Source organism: Pogoniulus pusillus, chromosome 32, assembly GCF_015220805.1.
Source record: "Pogoniulus pusillus isolate bPogPus1 chromosome 32, bPogPus1.pri, whole genome shotgun sequence".
In the NCBI taxonomy this organism is placed as follows: Eukaryota; Metazoa; Chordata; class Aves; order Piciformes; family Lybiidae; genus Pogoniulus; species Pogoniulus pusillus.
Window position 1 is genome coordinate 12,133,292 of NC_087295.1, and position 13,552 is coordinate 12,146,843.

At 46.8% G+C, this 13,552-nt stretch overlaps 1 protein-coding gene and 1 long non-coding RNA gene across 2 annotated transcripts in view; one reads left to right on the forward strand and one right to left on the reverse strand.

Moving 5' to 3' along the window:
• Positions 1-13,552, forward strand: part of ADCY1 (adenylate cyclase 1) — a 174,394-nt gene that overhangs the window by 117,341 nt on the left and 43,501 nt on the right. The window contains exons 8-10 of the mRNA XM_064169698.1: positions 2,112-2,267; positions 7,097-7,291; positions 9,453-9,550. Of these exons, the coding sequence (XP_064025768.1) occupies positions 2,112-2,267; positions 7,097-7,291; positions 9,453-9,550 (449 nt within the window). The remainder of the gene's footprint in view (positions 1-2,111; positions 2,268-7,096; positions 7,292-9,452; positions 9,551-13,552) is intronic.
• Positions 1-13,552, reverse strand: part of LOC135189389 (uncharacterized) — an 84,275-nt gene that overhangs the window by 44,391 nt on the left and 26,332 nt on the right. Inside the window, exon 4 of the long non-coding RNA XR_010308060.1 lies at positions 2,181-2,248. This is a non-coding gene — a long non-coding RNA (uncharacterized LOC135189389). The remainder of the gene's footprint in view (positions 1-2,180; positions 2,249-13,552) is intronic.

The window sequence follows — 13,552 nt, forward strand, 5'->3', positions numbered from 1 at the left end:
TCCAAGCTGAATTAGTAGAAATTCTCATTTCCTTCCCATTGTTTCTCACCAGGATTTAGTTTAAGGCTAAAGAAATGCTACCATTGCCTCTTTTATGTAAGAGTTTGTCATTAACAGGCTACCTTTCTATGCAGAAAAGAGTTTCTGAGATGTGAAGTGCATGTTTATATACCCCCTGCTTGTGATGGTTTGGGTGCTCCCTATCCCCTACACACTTTGGAAATCACCCAGACTAGACTCAGCTAGCTCTGGATATTGAATGAAGCTTATATTTACAGCTTAGCACAATATACAAGCAGATAGTTAGAGTATAGACAGTTATAGACAGGAATATACAAGGTAAAAGGTAATGGAGAAACACAGCAGCCCTCCCAGAAACCTGAGTGCCCAGGAGGGGCTCCCAACCACCCTTCCACCTTCTCCCACCCCTCTCAGCCTTACCCCAGTGCCAAGGAAGAATGGAGGTTCAGCCAGGGGGTTAGGAAGCCAAGTGGATTAGTCAGAGAGGCTAGAGAGAGAGGTGCAGCTCAGAGCTCCCCAGAAGGAGAAGTAGCCTTATCTATGTTTTGATTCTTAGAATCAATCATAGAATCAACCAGGGTGGAAGAGACCTCAAAGATCACCCAGTCCAACCTAGCACCCAGCCCTAGCCAGTCAACTAGATCATGGCACTAAGTGCCTCATCCAGGCTTTGCTTGAACACCTCCAATGATGGTGCCTCCACCACCTCCCTGGGCAGCCCATTCCAATGGGAAATCATTCTTCTTCTTATACCTCTCAGCAAGCCTATGAGTGCAGCAGACATCACCCTTGTTTTCCTTCCACAGCCTGCAATCCAGTTGTTCTCACCCAAACATTGTAGCTAGCTTCAAACTAGCACACTGCTTTAAGGGATTTGTTGTGTCTGAGGTTAAATAAACCCCAAGAGGTTAAATCACCTGCAAATGCCTGACGTTTATCCAAACACACTGTTGCTTGGTATTGCTCTGTTCTGCCCACTGAATGGTGTGAATGTCTGCAGGTATGTATAGACTCAGGGAATCATAGATTCATGCAGTGTTACTAGGTTGGAAAAGACCTTTAAGATTGTTGAGTCCAACCTTTAACCCAGCACTGCCAAGTTCACCACTGAACCACATCTACACATCTCTTAAATACCTTCAGGGATGGTGACTACAGCACTTCCCTGAGCAGCCTGTCCCAGGGCTTCACAACATTAGTTCACAGAATCACAGAGTTCCTTAGATTGGGAAAGCCCTTCAAGCTCATCAAGTCCAATCATTAGTTTCACACTGACAAGTCCTTGACTAAACCACATCCCTCAGCACAGCAGCAAATCTGTTTGCTGTTCAGCCAGACACAAAGAGCAGCAGAGAGTTCATCTTAATTGAGATGTAACTTCAAAGTGTAAAAGGTGCTTCCCAACCAGAAATGTTGCAGTCCATCCCTAGCACTATTTTCACTACTACTCCCAGCCTTGTTGGAGCTCTTTTTCCTAATATCCAACCTAAACCTCCCCTGGTGCCAAGTGAGGACATTTCCTGTCGTTCTGTCTCTGGTTATCTGGGAGAAGTGACTGATGCTCACCAAGCTCCAGCCTCTTTTCAGGGAGTCACATAGAACATGGTCTCCTTTCAGCCTTCTTTTCTCCAGGCTGAACAACACCAGTTCCCTTAGCTGCTCCTCACAGGACTTGTCCTCCAGCCCCCTCACCAGCTTCAGTGCCCTTCACTGCACCTTCTCCAGCACCTCATTGTTATTCTTGAACTGAAGGACCCAAAACTGGACACAGTGATCAAGGTGTGACCTCAGCATTATTGGCTTCAGGGACACAATCACTTCCCTGGTTCTGCTGATCACACTTTAGCTGATCCAGGCCAGGATGCTGTTGGCCTTCTTGGCCACACTGGCACATGGTGGCTCATCTGCAACCAGCTGTCAGCCAGAACCCACACTGGGCAGTTTCCAGCCACTCTGCCCCAAGCCTGGAGCGTTCATGAGGTTGTTGTGACACAAGTGCAGGACCCAGCACTTAGCCTTGTCAAACCTGATCTATTTCTGCATGGGAATGCAATAACAGAGTAACCAACCTTTTTTTTTCTGACCCACAGATCTTTCCTGGACTGATTCTCTCAGACATTAAGCCTGCCAAAAGAATGAAGTTCAAGACAGTCTGCTACCTGCTGGTCCAGCTCATGCACTGTCGCAAGATGTTCAAAGCAGAGATCCCTTTCTCCAATGTCATGACCTGTGAAGATGATGATAAGGTAATCCATGTGGGCTCTTTGGGTTTCCATTCCAGGGCTACAGTGAGCAGACCTACTCTGAAAACATGTAAGGTGACCTAAATGGTTGACAGAGGAGTTCCTGGTGTTTCTGCTGCAGCCAGAGCTACCTGATGCCCACAGCCTTCTCTAAGTAAACTGTAACTAATGACATTATCTTCTCAGATATAATGGTGACAAGTCTCAAATTTGGAAGCATGTAAGGTGACCTGAATGGTTCATAGAGTTCCTGGTGTTTCTGCTGCAGCCAGAGCTACCTGATGCCCACAGCCTTCTCTAACTGTAACAAATACAGTGACATTATCTTCTCAGATACAATGGTGACAAGTCTCAAATTGGGAAATGTGTAAGGTGATGTGAATGGTTCATAGAGTTCCTGGTGTTTCTGCTGCAGCCAGAGCTACCTGATGTCCACAGCCTTCTCTAACTGTAACAGATACAGTGACATTATCTTCTCAGATATAATGGTGACAAGTCTCAAATTGGGAAACGTGTAAGGTGATGTGAATGGTTCATAGAGTTCCTGGTGTTTCTGCTGCAGCCAGACCTACCTAATGTCCACAGCCTTCTCTAACTGTAACAAATACAGTGACATTATCTTCTCAGATATAATGATGACAAGTCTCAAATTGGGAAACATGTAAGGTGACCTGAATGGTTGATAGAGGAGTTCCTGGTGTTTCTGCTGCAGCCAGAGCTACCTGATGTCCACAGCCTTCTCTTAAGTAAACTGACAAATTCAATGCCTTCATCTTCTCAAGCACAATGATGACAAGTCTCAAATTTGGAAGCCATATAAGGTGATCTGAATGGTTGCTAGAGGAGTTCCTGGTGTTCCTGCTGCAGCCAGAGCTACCTGATGCCCACAGCCTTCTCTAAGTAAACTGTAACTAATGACATTATCTTCTCAGATATAATGGTGACAAGTCTCAAATTTGGAAGCATGTAAGGTGACCTGAATGGTTCATAGAGTTCCTGGTGTTTCTGCTGCAGCCAGAGCTACCTGATGTCCACAGCCTTCTCTAACTGTAACAAATACAGTGACATTATCTTCTCAGATATAATGGTGACAAGTCTCAAATTGGGAAACATGTAAGGTGACCTAAATGGTTGCTAGAGGAGTTCCTGGTGTTTCTGCTGCAGCTAGAGCTACCTGATGACCACAGCCTTCTCTTAAGTAAACTGTAACAAATTCAATGCCTTCATCTTCTCAGACCTAATGACAAGTCTGAAATTTGGAGCTCCTCTTGAATAAGCCAGCACAAGTGCCATATGTGGCTTCCAGTGAGAGTTCCCTTTAGGGAAATTAGAATCTCTGAGGCTTTTCCTGAAATCACCAAGAGCTTTTCTATTGCATAATAAGGCCAGCATGGTCTGAAGCTGGTGACAGCCAGTGCAAAATAATAAGACAATTTTGTAGCTCTAGATGATTCTCTAAAAACAAAGTGAAAGGCAACTTATTAATCAAAAACCTCTTAGTTGCTAATGCAAATAATAATAGCTCTTTCTTGAGTGGTTTGGTAATGTCATATCTCAAAGTTGCTTTAGGCACCAGTAGCTTGGGTTACTTCCTTCTGGGACCTACTCAGCAATTCATGGAGAAAAAAAAACTTTCCAAGAGTTGCTTCACAGAATCACAGAAGGTTAGGGGCTGGAAGGGATCTCAGAAGATCATTTCTTCTTCTTTTTTCTATGCCAGCAGGTGGCAATGTGGCATAGATAGAAACATAGAATCAACCAGGTTGGAAGAGACCTCCAAGCTCATCCAGTCCAACCTAGCACCCAGCCCTAGCCAGACAACCAGACCATGGCACTAAGTGCCTCATCCAGGCTTTGCTTCAACACCTCCAGGGATGAGACTCCACCACCTCCCTGGGCAGCCCATTCCAATGCCAATCACTCTCTCTGACAACAACTTCCTCCTAACATCCAGCCTAGACCTGCCCTGGCACAACTTCACACTGTGTCCCCTTGTTCTGGTGCTGCTTGCCTGGCAGAAGAGCCCAACCCCACCTGGCTACAGCCTCCCTTCAGGGAGTTGTAGACAGCAATGAGCTCTGCCCTGAGCCTCCTCTTCTGCAGGCTGCACACCCCCAGCTCCCTCAGCCTCTCCTCACAGGGCTGTGCTCCAGGCCCCTTACCAGCTTCATTGCCCTTCTCTGGACACCTTCCAGCACCTCAACATCTCTCTTGTACAGAGGGGCCCAGAACTGGACACAGCACTCAAGCTGTGGCCTGAGCAGTGCTGAGCACAAGGGCAGAATAACCTCCCTTGTCCTGCTGGCCACACTGCTCCTGATGCAGGCCAGGATGCCATTGGCTCTCTTGGCCACCTGGGCACACTGCTGGCTCATCTTCAGCCTACTATCTATCAGTCCCCCCAGGTCCCTTTCTTCATGGCTGCTCTCAGCCACTCTGTCCTCTGCCTGTAGCTCTTCTTGGAGTTGTTGTGGCCAAAGTGCAGAACCCTGCACTTGGCCTTGTTCAGTCTCATCCCGTTGGCCTCTGCCCACCCATGCAGCCTGGCCAGGTCCCTCTCTCCTACCCTCCAATAGATCAACACCTGCTCCTGGCTTGCTGTCACCTGCAAACTGGTTCCAGCCCCTCTGACATGAAGCCCTCTAGATCAAGTTGCTTGAGCCCCCATCCAACCTGGCCTTGTATAACTCAAGAGACAGCAGAATCCACAACCTCCCTGAGTGTCTCATCACCCTCACTGGAAATAATTTCTTTCTAATATCTAGTCTAAATCTGCCCTCCTCAATCATGAAGCCACTGCCCCTCGTCCTATTGCTATGAGCCCTTGTAAAAAGTATCTCCTCAACTTTCTTGTAGGCTCTGAAGATTATTGATGTGCTCCATCTGAATCCAAAAGCCCACCTAAGACTCCCTGTGCTGCTTTGCCCTTGGCTGGGGGCCAAATGCCCACCAAAGCCACTTTATCACTCTCCTTCTAAGGTGGACAGGGGAGAGGGAAAATATAACAATAGGCTGGTAAGAAATAAGAAGCAATGTAATAAAAGGGGGGACAAGCACAGGCCATGTGTGGAAGCAAAAGCAAACAGATGTTATTTTCTACTTCCCATCAGCAGGCAGTGGTTGGCTACTCACAGCAAGCAGGACTCTGTGTATTGGTTGCACTGGAGGACAGATGCCATGAACAAATATCTCACACCTCCTTCTTTCACTTAGTTCTTACATCTGAGGTGATGTCCTAGGGCATGGAATATCTCTCTGGCCAGTTTGGGTCAGCTGGCCTGGCTGTGACCCTTCCCAAGATCTCACCCACTCCTCAGCATACTTTTGAGACAGGGAAATGTTGGAAAAGCACAGCCTGGATGCTTGTTCAGCAGTAGCCAAACCACTGCTGTGTTGTCAGCATCCACCTACAGCACTGAGAGAATACAGCACTAGAAAGATTGCTCTGGGGAGAATTAACTCCAGCTCAGCCAAACCCAAGAGTTCTTAGGAAGATAACCCCTTGGGTGAGTTAAAGACAGGAACACCTATTTCAGATCCTCTGAAGTCACATATAGTCATTGTGCAAGAGATTGAAGGAAATGATCTTTTCTGGGCACAAGGGAACCAGATGAGGTTCAACAAGGACAAGTGCAGAGTTCTGCACCTGGGGAGGGATAATAAACTGCACCAGTACAGGCTGGGAGGTGACTGCTGGAGAGCAGCCCTGTGGAGAGGGACCTGGGAGCCTATTCTATGGTTCTATCTATTTCTGTGCAGATAGTTTTGGACTCAAGGAAAAGCCATAAATAGCATATAAGAAAGGGAATGTAGAGCTGCTGGGGTGATTTTCTGCTACAAGTGGAGCACAGGTTTGGAGCTGTTCTACAGATGATCAAAATGATTTTGATAGTTTGCAGCAGCACAGGAAATATTTGTAGCTAAGGAGAAAACTCAAGTTTAAAGGCTTGGGAGGATATTTGAGCTTCCAAGTTGGATGGATTGTCTGTCTCATAGCTCTAAAGACATTTCAGTAATGTCTAATGCATGCAGACAACTTATGGGGGAGTGAAAGTGACCCAGCAAGGTCCTGTCTGTGACTGTGATTTCAGCTAAGGAGTTTAGATGTAGAAATCTCCGTCTACAACTACCTGAAGGGAGGCTGTAGCCAGGTGGGGTTGGGCTCTTCTGCCGGGCAACCAGCATCAGAACAAGGGGACACAGACTCAAGTTGTGCTGGGGGAGGTTTCAGCTGGGTGTTAGGAGGAAGTTCTTCACAGAGAGAGTGATTGGCATTGGAATGGGCTGCCCAGGGAGGTGGTGGAGTTGCCATCCCTGGAGGTGTTGAAGAGAAGAGTGGATGGGGCAATTAGTGCCATGATCTGGTTGATTGTCTAGGGCTGGGTGCTAGGTTGGCCTGGATGATCTTGGAGGTCTCTTCCAACTTGGTTGATTCTGTGATTCTATGGTAAGGTCACATCCAACCTGGTCTTGAACACCTCCATGACTTCCCTGGGCAACCTGTGCCACTGTCTTGCCACCCTCACTGGAAAGAATTTCTTCCTAATATCCAGTCTAAATCCTCTCTCTTCCATTTCAAACCTCTTGCTCCTCATCCTGTCATGGATGCCATCCTGTCATAGTGCCATGGTCTGGTTGATTGGCTAGTGCTGGGTGCTAGGTTGGCCTGGATGAGCTTGGAGGTCTCTTCCAACCTGCTTGATTCTACAATTCTCTAGTTGTCCTGTTGACTGAATTCCTCATCCTATCTAGGAGCCGGAGATAATCCGACCAAGCAACATCCAACATCCATAGTAACAAACACTCTGCTTCTTTCTTCACCTGTGCCACAGAGGAGAGCATTAAGGACAGCCTCTGAAAAACTCAGGAATCGTTCCTCCTTTTCTACCACTGTTGTGTACAACACTCCAGGAACTCGAGTCAACAGGTACATCAGCCGACTGATAGAGGCCAGGCAAACAGAGTCTGAGATGGCTGACCTCAACTTCTTTACCCTGAAGTACAAACAAATTGAGAGGGAAAATAAAGTAAGTCTGGGAGGCTTTTTTTCTTTTTTCCATTGATTTCTATTGATTTCTACTGATTTCCACTGAGCATGAGCCTGCTTGTATGGTTTGGGTTCTTTTGGGGGTTGTTCGTTTGGTGTTAGATAAAGTCTGCTCAACGCCTTTAAGTAAGCCTGAGGATTGTGTGTGTTAAGAGGGAGATATTATGTCCACCTTAGAATCATAGAATGGCTTAGGTTGGAAGGGATCTCAAGGATCAGCCAGCTCCAACCACCTGCCATAGGCAGGGACACTTCCCATTAGAACAGGTTGCTCAAGGCCTTATCCAGCCTGGCCCTGAACACCTCCAGGGAGGTTGTGGAGCACAGAATCACCCAATGTGATCAAAGATCACATTGGGTGATTCTGTGCTCCACAACCTCCCTGGGCAACCTGTGCCAGTGTCTCACCACCCTCACTGCAAACATCTTTGATCACATTGGGTGATTCTGTGCTCCACAACCTCCCTGGGCAACCTGTGCCAGTGTCTCACCACCCTCACTGCAAACATCTTTGATCACATTGGGTGATTCTGTGCTCCACAACCTCCCTGTGCCAGTGTCTCACCACCCTCACTGCAAACATCTTTGATCACATTGGGTGATTCTGTGCTCCACAACCTCCCTGGGCAACCTGTGCCAGTGTCTCACCACCCTCACTGCAAAGAACCCTTTCCTAACATCTAGTCTGAATCTCTCCTCTGCCAGTTTAAACCCATTACCCTTTATCCTGTCATTGCAAGACCTTGTCAGTAGTCCCTCCCCAGCCTTCCTGTAGCCCCCTTCAGATACTGGAAGGCCACTCCAAGGTCTCCTCAAAGCCTTCTCTTCTCCAGGCTGCAGAGCCCCAACTCTTGTAGCCTGTCCTCATAGCAGAGCTGCTGCAGCCCTCTGAGCATCTTGGTGGCTTCCTCTGGACTGGTTCAAGCAGTTCTATGTCCTTCTTGTGCTGGGGGCTGCAGAACTGCACACAGGACTCCAGGTGGGGTCTGCTGAGAGCCACCTTCTGTGGAAGCACTGAGAGTGGATGAAAAGGAAGATCAGTATCTTAAGCTTGATTAGAGTATTCTTTAAGCTTGAGTGGTAGGTAGCTTTAATTGGGTAGCTTTAGACTAGCTATTGGGAAGGAATTCTTTACAGTGAGGGTGGTGGCACACTGGAACAGGTTACCCAGGGAAGTTGTGGGCACCCCCTGCCTAGAATTGTTCAAGACCAAGTTGGATGAGACCTTTACCAACCTGATCTAATGAACAATGACCCTAGCCAGAGCAGGGGGGTTGAAACTAGATGACAAGATCACAGGACATTAAAGGTTGGAAGGGATCTGCCAGAGCAAGACCATAATCTTGTGCAGGTCACACAGGAACGGATTCAGATGGGTCTTGGAAGCCTCCAGAGAAAGAGACTCCACAACCTCTCTAGGAAGCCTGTTCCAATGCTCTGTGACCCTTACAGTGAGGTTCTTCCTCAAGTTGAGGTGGAACTTCCTGTGTTGTAGTTCATATTCATTGTCCCTTGTCCTATCACAGGACACAGCTGAGAAGACCCTGTCCCCTCCCTCCCTCTTGACACCCAGCCCTCATAAAAGGAAGATGACCTTTAAAGTCCTTTCTAACCTAAACCATTGTGTGGTTCCACTGCTGGAAAGTATTCTGCTCTCAGGACTGTGGCTTAGTGGAAATGGGGACAGCAACTGCTCAAAACTGAGCCCATACCTCCAGCCCACCCATCAGTCTCCTGTCCCAAGCAGTGGTGGTGACAGGACCTCCTTGAAGGCAACACCAGGGAGGTTTTAGCCTTTTTTGTGCTGTAGATGAGGGAGTGACACCTCCATTTGTTTCAAACTGACCTAATCTTTTTTTGCTCTGAAAAATACATCAATGTCCAAAAGTAACCCAGATGGGACTAGTTGCAGGGTGAAACCCAAGCAGTGAGGCTACCAGGAGCAGTTGCAACAGAAGGCTGTCAAGGAAAATGTGCAGCCTTCTCTCTCCTTGTGTATTTTCTGTGACTGCAGCCATGACTGTTAGCATGCCTGTAAAATGTGCAGGTGCTTCTTTATTCCTGAGCATGGAGGTGGGGGGAGCATGGAGCTGGGTCTATGTAAAGTGCTCATTGTCTTCATTTCTTCCTTTCTTTAACAGTACCACCAGCTTCAGGATGAGTACTTCACCAGTGCTGTAGTTCTCTCACTAATTCTAGCTGCCTTATTTGGCCTTGTCTACCTTCTAATAATACCACAGTAAGTTTCCATCTTTTCCAGTTGTAATTCAAAGTGCAACATCTTCAAGTATCCTGCACAGGTCTAAACATTAATGTCTTTGGAATGGGACTTAGCACCTGGGTTGATAAGGTCTCAAACAAGAAATTCTCAGTCTAAAGCTCACCTCTTTGACTTGCTGAGAGAAGCAAGTGCAAGAGCTGAGAGTTAAACTGAGGCCATACCCAGTAAGTGGAAAAGGTGATACATTTTACAGTCTTATTTGAAAGAATTTCTTCCCCATTCTTTCTCTCTTTGTATTTTTGTTCCTCCTTTTATTTCTTTTTTCCTTAGAAGACAAACCACTGAAACCTGCTGAGCTTATGTAAAGCATTTGTGGCAGCACAAACAATTCCACTGGAACAGAACTGGCCACAGGATAATAACTTTGAAGATCCCCATTTTAAATTCTGATCTTTTCTAGGCACAGATTCCCAGCAAGAATAACAACTAATTCCTGTATTAAAGTGAAAGCTTGAGGAACACCTTTTTTACTTCATTAATAATCATCATTTAAACGTGTTCCATGATGGCTTTCATCTGAAGAATTCAAAGTCACTTCAAACAATTCAAAAGTCACTTCAAACAATTCAAAGTCACTTCAAACAATTCAAAGTCACTTTCCATCCTGATGACCTCTGCTGAGTAATTGCAGCAGAGTTAAGATCCCTTTCACCTACCTCTGAAGTGAAGCCCTGGTAAGGATTTAGAAGAGGGAGAGGCAGAGTATTTGTGTAGTCAAAACTAGAACTAATTTCCAAGAGTCATTTGGCACAGTCATTGGTAACCTTCCCAGAAAGTACTGTCACTGAAAAACCAACGGGACAGAGATTCACTTTAACCTCTGATCTGACAGACACAGAAGCTTGCAGAGAACATGGTCACTGAAGACCATGAAGGTGGACTATTCCATCACTGGGCTAGTAGAAAAGCCACCCAATGTGTGGTCTTAGGGGCTAGTAGAAAAGCCATCCACTGTGTGGTATTAGAGGCTAGTAGAAAAGCCATCCACTGTGTGCTCTTAGGGGCTAGTAGAAAAGCCATCCACTGTGTGCTCTTAGGGGCTAGTAGAAAAGCCATCCACTGTGTGCTCTTAGGGGCTAGTAGAAAAGCCATCCACTGTGTGCTCTTAGGGGCTAGTAGAAAAGCCATCCACTGTGTGCTCTTAGGGGCTAGTAGAAAAGCCATCCACTGTGTGCTCTTAGGGGCTAGTAGAAAAGCCATCCACTGTGTGCTCTTAGGGGCTAGTAGAAAAGCCATCCACTGTGTGCTCTTAGGGGCTAGTAGAAAAGCCATCCACTGTGTGCTCTTAGGGGCTAGTAGAAAAGCCATTCACTGTGTGCTCTTAGGGGCTAGTAGAAAAGCCATCCACTGTGTGGTCTTAGGGGCTAGTAGAAAAGCCATTCACTGTGTGCTCTTAGGGGCTAGTAGAAAAGCCATCCACTGTGTGCTCTTAGGGGCTAGTAGAAAAGCCATCCACTGTGTGCTCTTAGGGGCTAGTAGAAAAGCCATCCACTGTGTGCTCTTAGGGGCTAGTAGAAAAGCCATCCACTGTGTGGTATTAGGGGCTAGTAGAAAAGCCATCCACTGTGTGGTCTTAGGGGCTAGTAGAAAAGCCATCCACTGTGTGCTCTTAGGGGCTAGTAGAAAAGCCATCCACTGTGTGCTCTTAGGGGCTAGTAGAAAAGCCATCCACTGTGTGGTATTAGAGGCTAGTAGAAAAGCCATCCACTGTGTGGTCTTAGAGGCTAGTAGAAAAGCCATCCACTGTGTGCTCTTAGGGGCTAGTAGAAAAGCCATCCACTGTGTGGTATTAGAGGCTAGTAGAAAAGCCATCCACTGTGTGGTATTAGAGGCTAGTAGAAAAGCCATCCACTGTGTGGTCTTAGGGGCTAGTAAAAAAGCCATCCACTGTGTGGTCTCAGGGTCTTCAGAGAAGCCATCCATTGCATGGTCTCAAGTTCTGTCTTCCCATGCCTTCACACAATCAATTAAGTAGGCTTTTTAGGCTCTCTCTTTACTGTCACACAGCTGCACCCATGAGCTAGGCTAAAACTTTGGATGTGTTGCAGATTTTCCCTTCTCCACGGAACTTGGAGCTTTAAGATGCTCTTTAGATTGCCAAAGCAGTTCTGAGTGTGACAGGAAAACGCAGAAGCCAAGACAAGAAGAGCAATGTGTTACTATAAAGGAAGAGGTGATAATAATGCTGTTTGGCATGCAGCACTAGTCAAAATCTAGAGGCAAGAAAGTGTAAGAAAGCCAGCTGCTGCAGAAGTACAGAGAGAGCAGTGGGCTTGACATCCTCACAATCCCTGTGATCATCTCAGCCAAGCAGCCTCTCATCTAAGAACATATTTTCTATGCCCAGATGGAGTTGGTCTTTCACCAAGGATATGTTCCTGTCAACCTAAGCTTTCCAACTATGGAGGTATACATGCAGCATAGCCACTACAGGCCCTGATGATGAACCTTTCTGATGTCTTGTGCTGGAGTTTTATTCTTTAATGCAACGTAGCCCTTTGCCAGTGGTGCCAACCTAAAACTCTGTCAGGGTCCAGCTGAGCACTACTGACAGTCCTTAGCTGTTGCTGCCTTAAAAGAGACTGTTGCTGCCTTAAAAGAGGCTGTTGCTGCCTTAAAAGAGGCTGTTGCTGCCTTAAAAGAGGCTGTTGCTGCCTTAAAAGAGGCTGTTGCTGCCTTAAAAGAGACTGTTGCTGCCTTAAAAGAGGCTGTTGCTGCCTTAAAAGAAGTTGTTGCTGCCTTAAAAGAGGCTGTTGCTGCCTTAAAAGAAGCTGTTGCTGCCTTAAAAGAGGCTGTTGCTGCCTTAAAAGTGGCTGTTGCTGCCTTAAAAGAGACTGATGCTGCCTTAAAAGTGGCTGTTGCTGCCTTAAAAGTGGCTGTTGCTGCCTTAAAAGAGACTGATGCTGCCTTAAAAGTGGCTGTTGCTGCCTTAAAAGAGGCTGTTGCTGCCTTAAAAGAAGCTGTTGCTGCCTTAAAAGAGACTGATGCTGCCTTAAAAGAGGCTGTTGCTGCCTTAAAAGAAGCTGTTGCTGCCTTAAAAGAAGCTGTTGCTGCCTTAAAAGAGGCTGTTGCTGCCTTAAAAGAAGCTGTTGCTGCCTTAAAAGAGACTGATGCTGCCTTAAAAGAGGCTGTTGCAGTCATGTCCCCTGTATTTGTTTCTGTCATGCTACCATCCTGAACACAAAGTGGTTGTCTAGAAGCACAGGAGAGTCTGCTCTTAATGCTTGCATTCAGAAGCCACAGTGGCAGCATCTAAAGTCACCTCCTCGTTCTGGATGCATGTGCCACACCACAGCACTTGCCCTGTGTGCTTACTGGTGGGAATTGTTGCATGAATTTGAAATCAAAGGAAAGGAGAGAGGAATTCTGCAGGGGAAGAGTTGCCCTCTTCTACCATTAGAAACCCTGTATAAGCAATATTTCTCCAGTGATGGGCAAAGGCATACTTAGGTATATGACTGCAGCCATGGCTCACATCATCTGTGAGCCATGTTCTCACACAACACTAGAAAAGAAGGTGTGAAGAGCCTGTTTTGCTGCTGTTGGAGGTTGTAATCCACAGGCAACTCAATATGAGGCAGCAGTGTGCCCAGGAGGCAAAGAAAGCCTGGCTTGTATTAGAAATGCTGTGTCCAGCAGGAGTAGGGAGGTGATTGCTTGTACTCTGCTGTGATGAGCCCACACCTGGAGTGTTGTGTTCAGTTTTGGGCACCTCATTACAAGAGGGATGTGGAGTGAGCACTGAGTAGGGCAACAAAGCTGCTGAAGAGCCTGGAGAATAAATCTTACAAAGAGCAACTGAAGGAGCTGGGGCTGCTTAGTTTGGAAAAGAGGAAGCTGAAGGGAGACCTCATTGCTGTCTGCAGCTACCTGAAAGGAGGTTGTGGAGAGGCTGCTGCTGGTCTCTTCTCACAGGTAGTGACAGAACAAGAGGGAATGGCCTCAAGCTGTGACTGGGAG